This window comes from Saccopteryx leptura, chromosome 8 (assembly GCF_036850995.1).
Source record: "Saccopteryx leptura isolate mSacLep1 chromosome 8, mSacLep1_pri_phased_curated, whole genome shotgun sequence".
Classification (NCBI taxonomy): domain Eukaryota; kingdom Metazoa; phylum Chordata; class Mammalia; order Chiroptera; family Emballonuridae; genus Saccopteryx; species Saccopteryx leptura.
In genome coordinates, this window is record NC_089510.1 from 37,797,206 (window position 1) to 37,813,438 (window position 16,233).

The window sequence follows — 16,233 nt, forward strand, 5'->3', positions numbered from 1 at the left end:
GCAACAAACAAGCAAACGATCCAATTAAAATATGGGGAGAAGCAAAAAAAAAAAATGGGGAGAGGCCTGAACAGACATTTCTCCCAAGAGGACATACAAATGGATAACAGATATATGAAAATATGCTAATTTTCACTAGCTATTTGAGAAATACAACTCAAAACTACAATGAGATACCACCTCATACCTGTTAGATTAGCTATTATCAACAAGACAGGTAACAAATGTTGGAGAGGCTGTGGAGAAAAAAGAACCCTCATTCACTGCTGGTGGGAATATAAATTAGAACAAACATTATAGAAGAAAGTATTGTGGTTCCTCAAAAAATTAAGACTAGAATTACCATATGACCCAGCAATCCCTCTACTGAATATCTACCCTCAAAATTCAAAAACATTGGTACGTAAAGACACATGCTCCCCCATGTTCATTGCAGCATTATTCACAGTGGCCAAGACATGGAAACAGCCAAAGTGTCCTTCAATAGAAGATTGGGTTAAAATATGTTGTACATATACACAATGGGATACTACTCAGCCATAAGAAATAATGACACATTGCCATTTACAACATGGATCGACTTTGAGAACAGTATACTGAGTAAAATAAGTAAATCACAACAATCTAAGAACTGTATGATTTCACACATTGGTAGGATATAAAACTGAGACTCATGGACATAGATAAAAGTGAAGTGAGCGCCAGAAGGAGAGGGATATGGAAGGGGGGAGGAGAAGGGAGTAAAGAGGGACAAATATATGGTGACAGAAAATGATTTGACTTTGGGTGATGGGTATACAACGTAATCAACAGTTCAAATGCTATAAAAATGTTTACCTGAAACCTATATAATCTTATTGATCAATGCCACACTGTTAAATTTAATTTTCTAAATAAAAATTTTAAAAAAGAAAGTGTACATAATGGAATATAGGGTAGCTAAAAGAAATGAAAGCATATTTTGTTTATAGAAAAAGAATACACTATGGAATTATTGGGGAGAAAATTAAATAACAGTATAGTCACTGTAACTGAATCTTTTGTCTCCATCTGTTGCAATTTTGACACAGAGAATAAGTTTGGAAGTATATTAAGGAAAGTGTTCACAGTGATAGCTCTTGATAATAAGATTGTGATTAATTCTTATGTTTTTGTTTCTGCTTATCTGAGTTTACTAATTGTTTTTTAACATTGAATATGGATAATATATATAATAAGTCTGGCTTTTTAGTAACAATTAAAGTTCATTTATTCAAATGTCACCAATACACTGTCTATAGAGGGACAGTAATTACAGTCTACTTTTCCTGCCTGAATAACATAAAATAATTGTGATATAGCTCAATAGAAAATATGTGTGCCCTTATATTGCTTTAAAATGTGAAATGAACTTAGAACTGTATCTTGACTGTGTGTCCTTAAGTGACATACACAAGACAAAAATTCTTTAATAATAAAAATTATTAATTTAATAATGAAAATCAGAAATTAGTATTTCTGTAAAATTGCTGTATTGTGACAGCAAAGAAGGCAACTGAAACCCATCAGAAGTGGGGGTCAATCTCTCCCTCAAAGGGTACTTTAAAAATTCCCTTTGACACAGCAATTCTAGTCTCAGGAATCTCTTCTACAAATTGCCCACATATGCACAAAATGTCAGTCCAATAAAGTTTCTTCCATTTTGTTTATGGGAGAAAAACATTTTTAAACATCAGAATGTCCATCTTAGAGAAATGGGTAGGTGAATTATATTACAGCAAATAGTGTGAAATTCTATATAACCACTAAAATTAATACGGTAGCATGGTAAAAATCCTCCAAGCATACTGGCAAGTTTTTTAAAAAATGCCAATTAGTGTCCCATTTGTGTGATAATACAAGAATTTACATGCTATTTTATATTTTAGTATTTCTAGAATTTTTTAAATTTATACTCAACAGGCACTTGTGGCTTTTAAAATATATAACTAAACATAAATAACAAATAAATAATTCGAGGAATATATGCAGTACAATAAAATACTTAGATTATTAGTATATTTAAAGTAGTTAATAAATATTATGTTGCAGAATTCTCATAAATAGTTTTGGGATTATATTCTTGAGGAATATATTAGCTCCTTCCAAATCTTAGTGTTTTTAACCAAACTAATTGGTAGGTCAGTTGCAGAAGATAAAAGACAATTCAAGCCTGCACAGTAGATAAAACTTTGACCCTGGACGTTGAGGTTACTGGTTCAAACACATGATCTCAAGGTTGTTGGCTTGAGTCCAAGGTCACTGTTTTGAGCAAGGAGTCACTGGCTCAGCTTGAGCCCACCAGTCATAACACGTATGAGAAATAATCAATGAACGACTAAAGTGCCGTGACAAGGTGATGCCTCTCATCTCTCTCCTCCCCTTCTCTCTCGTTACTTTCCTTTCTCTCTCTCAAATCAATTAAAAAATAAAAGATTATTCAATTCTTCTCAATTTTCTTATACTTTATGAAATAAAAAAATTTCCTTAATGAAAACAACACATTTTTCTACCATTATCAGTTTAACTTTTCCCATTTATCAATTAATTCTTGAAAAACTTTTATAAATCCTATACTCTGTGTCTGGCATTGCAGATGGAAGGTAGAGACCATCCTGTTCTTTGTGGAATTTACAATATTTTGAACATCTTACTAACATGGTACAAAATTAAAAAGGAGGCTGACCAGGTGGTGGCACACAGTGGATAGAGCATTGACCTGGGATGCTGAGGACCCAGGTTCAAAACCCCAAGGTTGCCAGCTTGAGTATGTGCTCATCAGCTTGAGCGTGGGTTGGCCGGCTTGAGTGTGGGATCATAGACATGACCCCATGGTTGCTGGCTTGAGTCTAAAGGTTGCTGGCTTGAGCCCAAGGCCATTGGCTTGAGCAAGGGGTCACTGGCTCAGCTGGAGTCCCCCGGTTAAGGCACATATGAAAAGCAATCAATGAACAACTAAAGTGCCGTGACAAGCTGACGCTTCTCATCTCTCTCCCTTCCTGTCTGTCCTTTTTTGTTCTCTTGCTCCCTCTCTCTCTTAATAAAAAAAAAAAATTAAAGAGGATGTAGCAAACATTAGCAGACAGATTTGCTGTTATTAAAAGAGCCACAGACTAGTTCAAACAAAAGCAGTTTTACATTAATAACTGATATGCAAATTAATGCATATATTTATGATCATCTATATCATAAATACATCTGTATACATTATATCTATTTAATCATCTATATATTTATCTTTAGTTAAAAATAAATGATGGCAATAAACAAAGCCAACTAAATACACAGGACCACTGAAGGCAATTATACAACCCCACAATGTCAACAAGTATTTAAATAAAACAATTAGCAATTCAAATCTCAAACTTAAGATAAAGATAATAAGTAAAATAGAGCAGCAAAAAGAATATTTGGGCTTAAGTACTCTTTATTGAATGATTTAAAGGCAGGTTAGGGAAGCTAATAAGATGAAACTAATTTTCATCCTATTAAGGGTTTTCTTGTTCTGTTTGTTTTGACATCAGTATTTGGATTTCTTTGAAAAGGCCAAAAGTGATTTTTTTATTCTGGGTAGTCACAGAGAGCTGGGACTGGAAGGAACATAATCTCTGTTGTAGCTATTTACACACTACATTTTTTGAATTGCTAATTAAGTATTTACACTTTCATGCCCTGCCCTCAATTTAACAGAAAGTTTCTTGAGGGCAAGATGCTGTTTCTTTACCTTTGATTCCCTAATATAGGGTATAGCTCCTGGAACAGAAAAAAATGTGTAATTAATTTTGGTTGAATACATAATATACAGTATTGTAAAATCACAAGTTATTTTTCTGGGGTAAGCATTAACATGGGTATTTGACTACTAAAATAATTTGCCTAATTATATACTTTTGTATGTTATAATAAAAAGGCTGATTATAATAATTAGGCTTATATATATTAGGTTAATATATCCTATATATATTTGAATACTCTATGTTGATAAAAATAATTTTATACATAAGTTGTATAATTTATGTATATTATACATATAAAATCAAGCTATTGATCTTAGTAGTCACTCGTATGTGTGTAAAGATTGCCATAACTAATCAAGGGCAGGCCAACTGATCATCAGCAATATCCCACAGAACCACTATGGCTCAGGAATAAAAAAAGACTTCACAGAAGAGAAAGAGAACCATAATCAACTCTTTATTATTTATTCATAGGCATCTAAATAAAAAAAAAAGTTTCTATGGCCAGTATTGACAAAATTAGGTACTGTGATTTCAAAATTATTGTTTTATCCCAATATATAGTATTTTATACTACTAAGAATTTGAGTATGATTATCGTCTGAGGATAAAAGGGCAAAAGTACTGTATAGCAGATTATAATTCTGGGTACTTTTGATATTCTTGATTTTGAACCAAAGACTATAATCAATCACCAATTAACAAATTTTAGTAACAAGACTAAAAATGTCCTCCATGTCAATAATACTAAGAAGTCTTTCTTTTTCCCATGCTGAATTCAGCCATATCCTTCACCAATATCCATTTTGAAATCTGAAAGAAGCCTTTGGCTTTCAATGCTACTTTCTTGTCAGAGGATTTGTCCTTTGTCATGAATAAATACAAACATTTTAATTGTGAAACTACCCGGTTCTAAACAAATATATCCTTGGCCAGTTGCTCAGTGGATCAAATGTTGGGCCGGTGTGCCGATCGATGTACTGGGTTCGTTCCCCAGTCAGGGCAGACATGAGAAGCAACCATCTGCTTCTCTCCCTCTTCCCCTTTCACAGCCAGTGGCTTGATCTGTTTGAGCGTTGGCCCCGGGCACTAAGGATAACTCAGTTAATTTAAACATGGGCCGCAGACAGGGGTTGCCTGGTGAATCCCGGTTGGGGTACCACCTGCAGGAGTCTGTCTCTATCTCCTTTCTTTTCACTTAAAAAAAAATAGGTAAGCAGCTACTGTATCTGTTTTTTTGATTTGACAGAACAACTTATTTTTTCATTTTCTATTTTTCAGTTACATTCAATTTTATTGAATGTTGACATTCAGTATTATTTTCTATTAGTTTAAGAGGTAGCAGAGGTACAGTACTTGTATTAAGAGTATGTTTGCTTTGTTTTGCAGGAAACTCTGAATGCCAGTTTTATGTCTGGGCGATTCTAGCCGCCTTAGTTTTAGCTCTGATTATATCGGTGATCTTCAATGTTTTCCACTATGTGGAAAAGCAGCGACAAGGTAAGACGTTTTGAGAAATGGCCACATGGGGTCTGCGTGAATTGACACTGATTCAGTGGAAAATAACTTTATAACATTTTGTCCAACAGAATATTTTTATCTGTAGAAAATCTATTTGATATGTTTTCGCCCTAAGGGTTTTCTTAATTTAAGAGTGAAATCATGTTAGGAATGTAAAAGACTCCTAGTCTTAACTTTATCTGTGCCTGAAGATATAAAGTAAGAAGAGATGTTGTTGGGCAGATAAAATGTATTATGCTCACTTTGTTTAAAATGGTGCTGCCCACGTGAGGCCGTTGCCCAGGTGATATTAATGTGTGTTGAGAATCCTTGTAGCCTGGGGCTTGGTTTTGGGATTAAGCCTTTCCCACCCTTTTTGATGTGGGGTGGTACAATCCAATCATGCCTCAGAGAAGTGACTTTGTATTAGAGACTTCCCTATTTTGTATATTGGATTAGAGGTTGTGAAGCTACAATATAAAATGGGGGCAGAACGAGAGTTTGGGCTCTTGGTTCCTGGGATGAGAGAGCAGAAGGAGCAGAGCAGAGAGCAGAAAGAGGCCACGTGGCCAGGAGAAGCAGCCAAGATGGTGGAGTGTTGAGTGAGTTGCCAGTTTGTGCAGTTTGATGCTGGAGAAGGAAGGAGATGGGGAACTGAGGAGAATAAGGCTGGTGAGCTAGAAACCTTTGATTCTAGGAAACTCGGATAAGTCAGTGGCTTTGTGAGCACTGAATGTGAGTGGGTTTTGGAGCCCAGTGTGTGTTTTTACTTGCCCGCCAGGTGCAAGCTAGAATTAAAGAAAATGGCCTATCAGTTTTTGGCTCCGTTGTTTCTTTACCGACTGTCCGAATCCAATGTGAACCTCGTGGGACGGGCTGCTGTGATAGTGGCCATGGCTTCTGGCTTTACAGATGTCCTGATACAACATACTTTTCCTCCTCCAGAAACTTTTTTGAACAACTTATAAAATTAGTCTATTTTGGAAGAGCCATAAATTCTTTCTGATGCGTAATGAGAAAATTGAAGACTAGCTCTTTAAGTTTCCACTCAAGCCTACTGAAACTTCTCAGCATCGGTCAGGCCCTCTAAAGTGTGGACTTCTTTTGGGATCAGAAGGGAACTGAAAAAGCAAAAGACTGAACCATGGGCTTGTTTGTAAACACTCCCAGGGTCTAGGAGGGCAAGTCAAGGGGATCTGTCGCTGCCAGCTTTTCAACAAGCTGGGCAGCAGTTTTAACAATATGAATTTCACCCTCATGTTCATTATCGAAATAATGTACCGCTTAGCAATTGGTACAATTTTTGCACATTGTAGGCATTCAATATATGTACAATGAATAAATGAATGGATTGGATGGGTGAGTGGATAGATAAATGAAAATTCAACTATTTTGGGGACAGTCTTAATTTTATAGAACCAGTAAACTACTAGGGTGAGAGCATTTAAGTTGTAATGTTGTAAAGTACTCTACCTCACTTCCGTGGGTTTACATAGAGACACCAAGTCCAGATGAATTTTGAAGGGTTTTATTAAAAGGAGGAGATTTATTAATATGCTGGCTGCATATGACTGACATGGGGCATATCTGACCTAAATCGTGCAGCCCCAAATATATCTCAGAGGCTGGTTATATACCCTTTGACCACATACAGGTTGGGGGGGGAGCATGACAGCATGACACAATCATTAACAAGCTTATAGCATTTGTCTACGGAAAATACAATCAAAGACATTCACAAATCTTTTAGTATTTATCTCCCCTCCTTTGCCTAGAGGTACACGTTAATCTCAGGATTTCAGGAAGGGAAGGAGAGTCAAAATCAGTGTTGGTATGAAACACTTGTCTCTTATTGGTATGAAATTTTGGTATGAAAATTTTGTCTCTTATTGAAAGGGAAAGAAAGTTCTTTAGATAACCTTAATCCTTTCAGAGAACTAAAACTAAATGAGCCAGTTGTCCTTGTAAGTCAGGAGACTTTCATATTCTTTTCCTTCCGTTTTCCAAAGAAAGGATGGAACAGGAAGCCTGACTTTTCCTCTTTAAAATGGTGTTGCCAATACTAAGTTTTACAGTTCTCTGGCACCTTACCACAGTAATAAATAAATAGAAAAGATAAATACATTTTCTAAGTTAGGCACATGTGACCAAGAAAAACTGCATGAAGCTAATTTAGAAACAATGGTCAGATTCTGGGTGTTGGTCAAATAAGTTTGTAAATATGATGTATATGTTTGCTCGCTTATAGTTTGCATTGGGTGTGGGGGACAGGCTGTAAGCAGGCAGGGTCATTATAGCCTAAGGCAGTGTTAGTCTACCTGGTCCCTACCACCCACTAGTGGGCATTCCAGTTTTTATGGTGGGTGGTAGTGAAGCAACCAAAGTATAAATAAAAAGATAGATTTAACTATAGTAAGTTGTTTTATAAAGATTTATTCTGCCAAACTTAGCGAAAATCTGACATAAAGTACTTGGTAATTATTATTATATACTTTTACTTGCTGTAACTGTGCTTTATAAATTTTATAAAGTAAAGTTATTTCCCTACATTATAAATCACCATTACTGTGGAACCGGTGGGCGGTTAGAAAATTTTACTACTAACAGAGATACAAAAGTAGGTGGTAGGTATATAAAGGTTGACTACCCCTGATCTAAGGCTTAGATTTAAGATTAAGCCTTTCTCATCCTAAGTGACTTTGTACCAGAGACTTCTTTGTTTGTATATTGGATTAAAGGTTTTGATTTCTACACTATAAAATGAGGCAGAGGAGCCCATGTGAGAGGAGAGCAGAGAAAGGCCACATGGAGGAGAGGAGAAACAGCCAAACTGGCTGAGTGCTGAAGGAGAAGCCAGTTTGTGCAGAGAGGAGGAGATGGGGAACAGAGGTGAATAAGGCTGGTGAGCTAAAAACCCTTGATTCTAGGAAACTCGGATAAGTCAATGGCTTTGGGAGCCCTGAATGGAAAGGGAAGTGTTTTTCCACTGTGTGTATTTCTTGCCCATCAGGTACAAGCTAGGATTAAAAATGGCCCACCAGTTCTTGGCTCCGTTGTTTCATTACTGTCTGTCCTAATCAAATGCGAACCTGCATGGGCCAGGCGGCTGTGATGGTGGCCGTGACTACTGGCTTTACACTGGGACAAGGCCTTGATTCTCTTAAGGAGTGTTTTCTTTTTTTCTTTTTTTTGTATTTTTCTGAAGCTGGAAACAGGGAGACAGTCAGACAGATTCCCACATGTGCCCGACCAGGATCCACCCGGCACGCCCACCAGGGGGCGATGCTCTGCCCATCTGGGGCGTCGCTCTGCTGCAATCAGAGCCACTCTAGCGCCTGGGGCAGAGGCCAAGGAGTCATCCCCAGCGCCCGGGGCCATCTTTTTGTTCCAATTGAGCCTCGGCTGCCGGAGGGGAAGAGAGAGACAGAGAGGAAGGAGAGGGGGAGGGGTGGAGAAGCAGATGGGTGCTTCTCCTGTGTGCCCTGGCTGGGAATCGAACCCGGGACTTCCGCATGCCAGGCCGACGCTCTACCACTGAGCCAACCGGCCAGGGCCGAGTGTTTTCTTCAGTGCTGATAATGTTAATGTAAACTATGAAGAGGAAGGCCTCATTGTCACGGGGGTTTGCAAAATAATATGAGAGGCACTAGAAAATGAACTGGCATAACAGAGGTCACACAGCTATATAATAGCAAAATCAAGGATATGTGCTCAGTTTTTCTTAATTCTCTGTCCACAATGGTTTCCATTAGCACGTGCTGCATTTGCATTGTTGACCAAATGTCTCCGAAACCCATCATTCTTTTAGGGTCTCTATTGTAAGATGAAGTTCCAAGCAAGCAATAGTTTTTCATTAACAATGATTTCAGTAATTACTTTTAAATTCAAATATTTTTTCAAACAAAGTTTGTATCAGATGCACAAATGACCCATCATCAGACATCTTCTTTTTTAAAAGTTTCCTTCTTTTATAGGGGGGAAAAAAAGAGCAAAGAGTAGCATGTTACTTTTTACAATAGCTCAAAAGAAATAGATTTTAAATTTTATTAAAATATTTTATGAATGCAGATAGTATTTTCACGTGGATTTAAAAGGTGAATTGGGAATGATAGAGGTGAAATGATTCAAGGTGAAAACCAAGACAACAATAAACATCTGAACTAGTACTTTATTCTTCCATTGATTCCAGTGATAATAATCTGGCGATTTGCGTGGGGCCAGGGAACAAGTGGACTTTCCAATTCTCACTGGAAATTTATTTATCAATATCCAGACCATTTTGCCACCATGCAAACTCCTTTGTGGAATTGTTTGCTTGTAATGATAGGTTGATCACTGCTAAAAGACAGTAGCAGGCTTTAAGTTAAAAAAAAAAAAAGGCTTACGGTTTTTCTTATTAGTTGTACAAACCCTTACTGCCTCTGGTACACTATAAATCAATCTAGTGCCTAAAAGCAGTATAGAGGGAAATAAAATTTTTTAGAAACAGGGAATAAATTACATTCATTGCTGTATTTTAGAAAATCAATTTCAGTTTCACTCATTGTTTTTTATCATCATGGCTTTTGAAGTCACCTGACATTAAATTAAAACTCTGCTTTTCATATTTACCTGGGTGATCTTGTACAAGTAGTATAAGTTCTCTGAATTTTAGTTTCTTTATCTACAAAATGTTGTTAATGTCATCTAGAATATAAAATTCTCGAGAGAATTATATAGATACAGGAGTCCCTCTGATCCAGGAAGGATACGTTCTGAGATGCCCAGTGGATATCCAAAACTGTGGATAGTACTAAACCTACATATGCTATGTTTTTGTCTTATATGTATAATGTATCTATGATAAACTTCAGTTTTTATATTAAGCATAGTAAGAGATTAACAACAATAACTAATAATAAAATAGAATAATTACAGTAAAATAAGTATTACTTTAACACAAGCATTGTGATACCATGACAATTGATCTGATAACCAGGAGGGTTACTAAGTGACTGATGGGCAGGGAATGTATGCTGTGCGGAGAGGCTGAACAAAGGCATGATTCACTTCCCCGGTGGGACATAGACGGACAGCTCAAGATTTAAACATGCAACTTAGAGTAGCATGCAATTTAAAACCAATGAATTATTTATTTATGGAGTTTTCTATCTAATTTTTTTTGGGTAAGAGTAGGGGAGATAGACAGACTCCCTCATGCACCCCAACTGGAATTCACCTGGCAATCCCCCTCTGGGGCCGATGCTTGAATCAACTGAGCTATCCTTAGCACCTGAGGCCAACCCTCAAAGCAATCAAACCACTAGCTGGGAGAATGAAAGAGAGAGACAAGGGGGAGAGGGAGGGGAAGAGAAGTAGATGGTCACTTCTCCTGTGTGCCTTGACCAGGGATTGAACCGAAGATGTCCACACCCTGGGCTGATGCTCTGTCCACTGAGTCATCAGGCCAGGGCCTATTTAATATTTCTGAACCATGGTTGACCATGAGTATCTGAAACCACAGATAAGAGGGGACTACTTACCTCAGCACAGTACTAGAGACTTAGTAGGTCAGTCTTGGACAAGGTGCAGCCCATATCACCATTCTTGGTAGCTCTGGTACTTCCTTCCCTTATTTCATGAACATTTGTAAAGGATTTACTATGGCTACAGATCATCCCATTAAATTTTATTTATTGTCTGTTATTTTATCTGAACATCTAATGTTCAGTGAACATTAGTTCCTCTGGCCTCTTCTCTGATCTCATCTCACTTCCTGTCCCCATCTCTATTTTATTTAACACATCTGCGCAATAACCTGCATTTTAGCAATAACTGTAGGGCTCGTTTAAGTCACATACAGGTTCACTTTAGAGAGCTTTCTGTAACACTTTCATGGAATTGGTTCTAAACATTAGCCTTCTACAAATTATTTTATTTGATATGCAACGTGTCCTCCTTAGGTGATGCACACAACCCTGGGACTTGCACTTTATTAGCATGCAAACCTGTTGACTGTTGAATGGGTAATGGCCCACCTGTTCTTGGCTCCGTTGTTTCATTACCATCCGAATCTAAGGTGAACCTGCACTGGCCAGGTGGCTGTGATGGTGGCCGTGGCTACTGGCTTTACAATTGTGGAGCAATATTTATTTATCCTGAAAGAATGCCTTTCATTTTCATCCTCTCTTCTTTTTCTGTCTGTTGTCCCTTCCTAACCTCCCCAGATTCTCCCCACATCTTTCCCCAAGTATTAGTATTAACTGCCTTCCTTTCTATTGCATATGAGCAAATAGCATTCTTTCTCACTGTAAAGCCAGGAGCCATGGCCAGGGCCACTATCACAGCAGCCTTCTGGCCTATACAGGTTCACATTGGATTCGGACAGTCAGTAAAGAAACAACGGAGCCACAAACTGGTGGGCCATAACCTTTAATCCTACCTTGCACCCGGCGGGCAAGTAAAAATACACACTGGGCTCCAAAACCCAGTCACATTCAGTGCTCACAAAGCCACTGACTTATCCGAGTTTCCTAGAATCAAAGGTTTCTAGCTCACCAACCTTATTCTCCTCAGTTCCCCATCTCCTTCCTTATCCCAGATACAAACTCTACACAGACTGGCATCTCACTCAGTACTCCGCCATCTTGGCTGCTTCTCCTGGCCTACTCCACGTGGCCTCCTTCCGCTGCTGGCTCTACTTTCTCTGCTCTCTCATGCTAACCTCAGGAACCAAGAGCGCAAAATCCCGTTTTGCCCCCACTTTATACTGTAGCTTCACAACCTCTAATCCAATATACAAAGTAGGGAAGTCTCCAACCCAAAGTCACCTTCTGAGGCATGATTGGATTGCACCACCCCACATTGAAAAAGGGTAGGAAAGGCTTAATCCCAAAACCAAGCCCCAGGCTACAAGGATTCCGCCTGCCTTTAGCCCACCCCAACACACATTAATATCACCTGGGCGACGGCCTCCTCGTGTTATCTTTAACAAAGTGAGCATAATACATTTTATCTGCCCAACAGCCATAGTCTTTAATTCTAGCTTGCACTCGGCGGGCAAGTAAAAACACACACTGGGCTCCAAAACCCAGTCACATTCAGTGCTCACAAAGCTACTGACTTATCCGAGTTTCCTAGAATCAAAGGTTTCTAGCTCACCAGCCTTATTCACCTCTGTTCCCCATCTCCTTCCTTCTCCCTGTACAAACTCTGCACCAACTCTCTTCTCACTCAGCACTCCGTCATCTTGGTTGCTTCTCCTGGCCTACTCCACGTGGCCTCCTTCTGCTCTCTGCTCTGCTCTATCCTATAATGATAATCTCAGGAACCAAGAGGGCAAGCTCCCGTTCTGCCCCTATTTTATAGTGTAGAAATCCAAACCTTTAATCCAATATACAAAATAGGGAAGTCTCTAATACAAAGTCACTTCTCTGAGGCATGATTGGATTGTACCGCCCCACATCAAAAAGGGTGGGAAAGGCTTAATGCCAAAACCAAGCCCCAGGCTACAACGATCCTGCCTGCCCCCAACACACATTAATATCACCTGGGCAACGGCCTCCACGTGGGCAGCGTCATCTTTAACAAAGTGAGCATAATACATTTTATCTGCCCAACACTCACCCAGAGATTCCAGGTGGATTAGGGATTAGCTCTGCAAACTAATTCCTTTCCAGTCCTTTCGAAGGTTCCACCCTGCTCTGTTTCTGCTAGACGGGCAAACTTAAAGAGATTCCATCCTGTTAGCCAGCTTTCCTGCCGCTTGGTTTGGGAATACAGTATCCCTCTATCTCACCTCCTGTAACTTTTTAGTTTTGCATCTTTATGTTATTCTTTGTGGCTAAGAAACTTGCAAGATATGACTCCACCTTGGCAAACAGTGAATAAGTGCTAATGATGTATTACGTAGCTTACAAAAGACAGTCTCTATTTTAGCAACAATATAATATCTACACATTCAATCAGATAGACAAGATAAGCCTCTTTTTGATGTTTTCTGTAGCAGTGCTGGGTAGAAGCTTTGAAATGGAGTTCTTCCTTTCCCCAAAAATAAATCTTTCATTTTTATGTGATATTTTGTCCAAATCTTCTTTGGGAGGATTATGTTTATTTCTATTTTTTTTCTGATAAGATTGCATTTACTTCTTCGTCTTTTAAAGCAAAAAAAAAAATTTTTTTTTATCCAGCCTTTCTTCTGTTTTGAGGATAAACAAGCCTAAGCTTTGCTCATACATCAAAGTCTTATCAGTATCAGTACGTCTCCTACTCACTAGAAAACTATGTCACATTTTTCACATTAAAAATATACCAAAAAAGTTTTTATTATGGAGTTTCAGCCATATGCAATTGTTTCTTGTTATATATTGCACATGGAAGGGTGAGCACTATAAAGGGAAAATATAAAAGCAAATAAATGTCTGCTCACACCTTCTCAACCATAAACCCGGAACAAACAAATTGTTTGAATCTGAATCACAGGAGAGGATTATGAAAACTCACCCTGCTCTACTCAGAGTCTTGCAAATGTAACTGCCTTATAACAAAAGAAAGACTGCTTTTTGCTTTACCCAGTATCACTGAAAAGATTAGGTAGCTTTTAAATCATTCTAGTTATTTGTAAATAAACTTCTCCAACTCTCACTTCTAAGCCTTCCTGATAGACCAAGCCCTTTTTAGGAGCCGGAGCTTGCTGATCTTTCTTCTTAAGTGTGACCTCTTGACTTTCAATTACGACTCTCCTCTTTAAGGAGATCATATTTTATCACCCTTCTTAAAGTAAATGTTTTAAAACTAAAACCACACAAGTCCTGTGTAAAGCCAGCAGCCAGGGCCAGGGCCACTATCACAGCAGCCTTCTGGCCTCTGCAGGTTCGCATTGGATTCGGACAGTCGGTAAGAAAACAGCGGAGCCAAAAACTGATGGGCCATAGTCTTTCATTCTAGCTTGCACCCAGTGGGCAAGTAAAAATACACACTGGGCTCCAAAACCCAGTCACATTCAGTGCTCACAAAGCTACTGACTTATCTGAGTTTCCTAGAATCAAAGGTTTCTAGCTCACCAGACTTATTCACCTCTGTTCCCCATCTCCTTCCTTATCCCAGATACAAACTCTACACAAACTGGCATCTCACTCAGCACTCCGCCATCTTGGCTGCTTCTTCTGGCCTCCTCCACGTGGCCTTTCTCTGCTCTCCTCTGCTCTTTCTTCTAATGATAATCTCCCAGGAACCAAGAGGGCAAACTCCCGTTTTGCCCCCACTTTATACTGTAGCTTCACAACCTCTAATCCAATATACAAAGTAGGGAAGTCCCTAATACAAAGTCACTCCTCCGAGGCATGATTGGATTGTACCATCCCACATCAAAAAGGGTGGGAAAGGCTTAATCCCAAAACCAAGCCCCAGGCTACAAGGATTCTCAACACACATTAATATCACCTGGGCGACGGCCTCCATCTTTAACAAAGTGAGCATAATACATTTTATCTGCCCAACATCCTGAAAGGCCAGCTCCGGATTGCCCATAGCTTCGGAAGTAATGTGTAATGTGGTGGTGTCCTTGAACTTTTCTTCTTCAACACAGTTGCTCTTGCAATTTAATTTTTTTTTAACCTGTTACTTATTTTTTCTTCACATTGTTTTAGTTCTCTTTCCTTTTATCTGAACATCTTATTATTATATTGCATCCTTTATCTAATTGCTTCTACTTCCTTTTTTTCCACAAAGGTGTTTGATCAAAAACTCTTTTGCTTTTCTCTGGTAATAATACATCCAACTACATTTTCTTTCTATAGTGCTGTTCTTTTACACATTACATTAATGTACTTTCCAAGTACCAACATTCATACTCTGACCACCTCTGGAAAACACACAGTATCTTTTTTAAGAATCTTAGTTTGTTTGGTGAAATATTTTTACTCCATATCTACTTTTTCTTATGTATCATATTTAAGTACTATCACTCTTTATTTTTGCTTTCACATTCTTTACTTTTTAATCTTTTCTTTCCATTTAACATTTATTTGGTGACAATCTCTTTGCCAAAGGTGAGATTTGAACATTTCATTCTAAATCAAGTTTTATTTATAAATATTTTACTGTTAAAATAGCATCTCTATTACATATATCAGTAGTTTTCAGCTAATCCAGTTGTAAAGCCAGTAGCCAGGGCCACCGTCACAGCAGCCTGGCCCATGCAGGTTCGCATTGGATTCAGACAGACGGTAATGAAACAATGGAGCCAAGAACTGGTGGACCATCATCATTAATCCTAGCTTACATCCGGCGCACAAGTAAAAACACACACTGGGCTCCAAAACCCACTCATTCAGTGCTCACAAAGCCACTGACTTATCCGAGTTTCCTAGAATCAAAGGTTTGTAGCTCACCAGACTTATTTACCTCTGTTCCCCATCTCCTTCCTTCTCCCTGCACAAACTCTGCACAAACTGGCTTCTCCTTCAGCACTCCACCATCTTGGCTGCTTCTCCTGCCCTCCTCCACGTGGCCTTCCTCTGCTCTCCTCTCTAATGCTAATCTCAGGAACTGAGAAAGCAAGCTCCCGGTCTGCCCCACTTAATAGTGTAGAAATCAAAACCTTTAATCCAATATACAAACAAGAAAGTCTCTGATACAAGTCACTTATCTGAGGCATAATGGGATTCCTCATGAGAGTGTACCACCCTACATCAAAAAGGGTGGGAAAGGCTTAGTCCTAAAACCAAGCCCCAGGCTACAAGGATCCTGCCTGCCTACAGCCCGCCCCCAACACACATTAATATAACCACGCCTATCCCAAGCAGGAAGGGCAACTAATATCATCACCTGGGAGACGGGCTTCCACGTGGGCAGCGCCATCTTTAACAAAGTGAGCATAATATATTTTATCTGCCCAACACTAGTTAATGACAAAACTTCCCAATTCAAGTGTCGGGCCAGCATGTGGATGTCCCGAGTTCCATTCCCAGTCAGGGCACACAGGAGAGGCAGGTGACCA

The 16,233-nt window shown here is 38.8% G+C and overlaps 1 protein-coding gene across 2 annotated transcripts in view; it reads left to right on the top strand.

Annotated features, from left to right (window-relative positions):
• Window positions 1–16,233, top strand: part of TRAT1 (T cell receptor associated transmembrane adaptor 1) — a 55,631-nt gene that overhangs the window by 15,748 nt on the left and 23,650 nt on the right. For both annotated transcript variants that reach the window (XR_010746830.1, XM_066347684.1), the window contains exon 2: window positions 5,145–5,255. Coding sequence is in view for 1 of the 2 variants with exons in the window: in XM_066347684.1 (XP_066203781.1) it covers window positions 5,145–5,255 (111 nt within the window). In the remaining variant the exon portion in view is untranslated. The remainder of the gene's footprint in view (window positions 1–5,144; window positions 5,256–16,233) is intronic.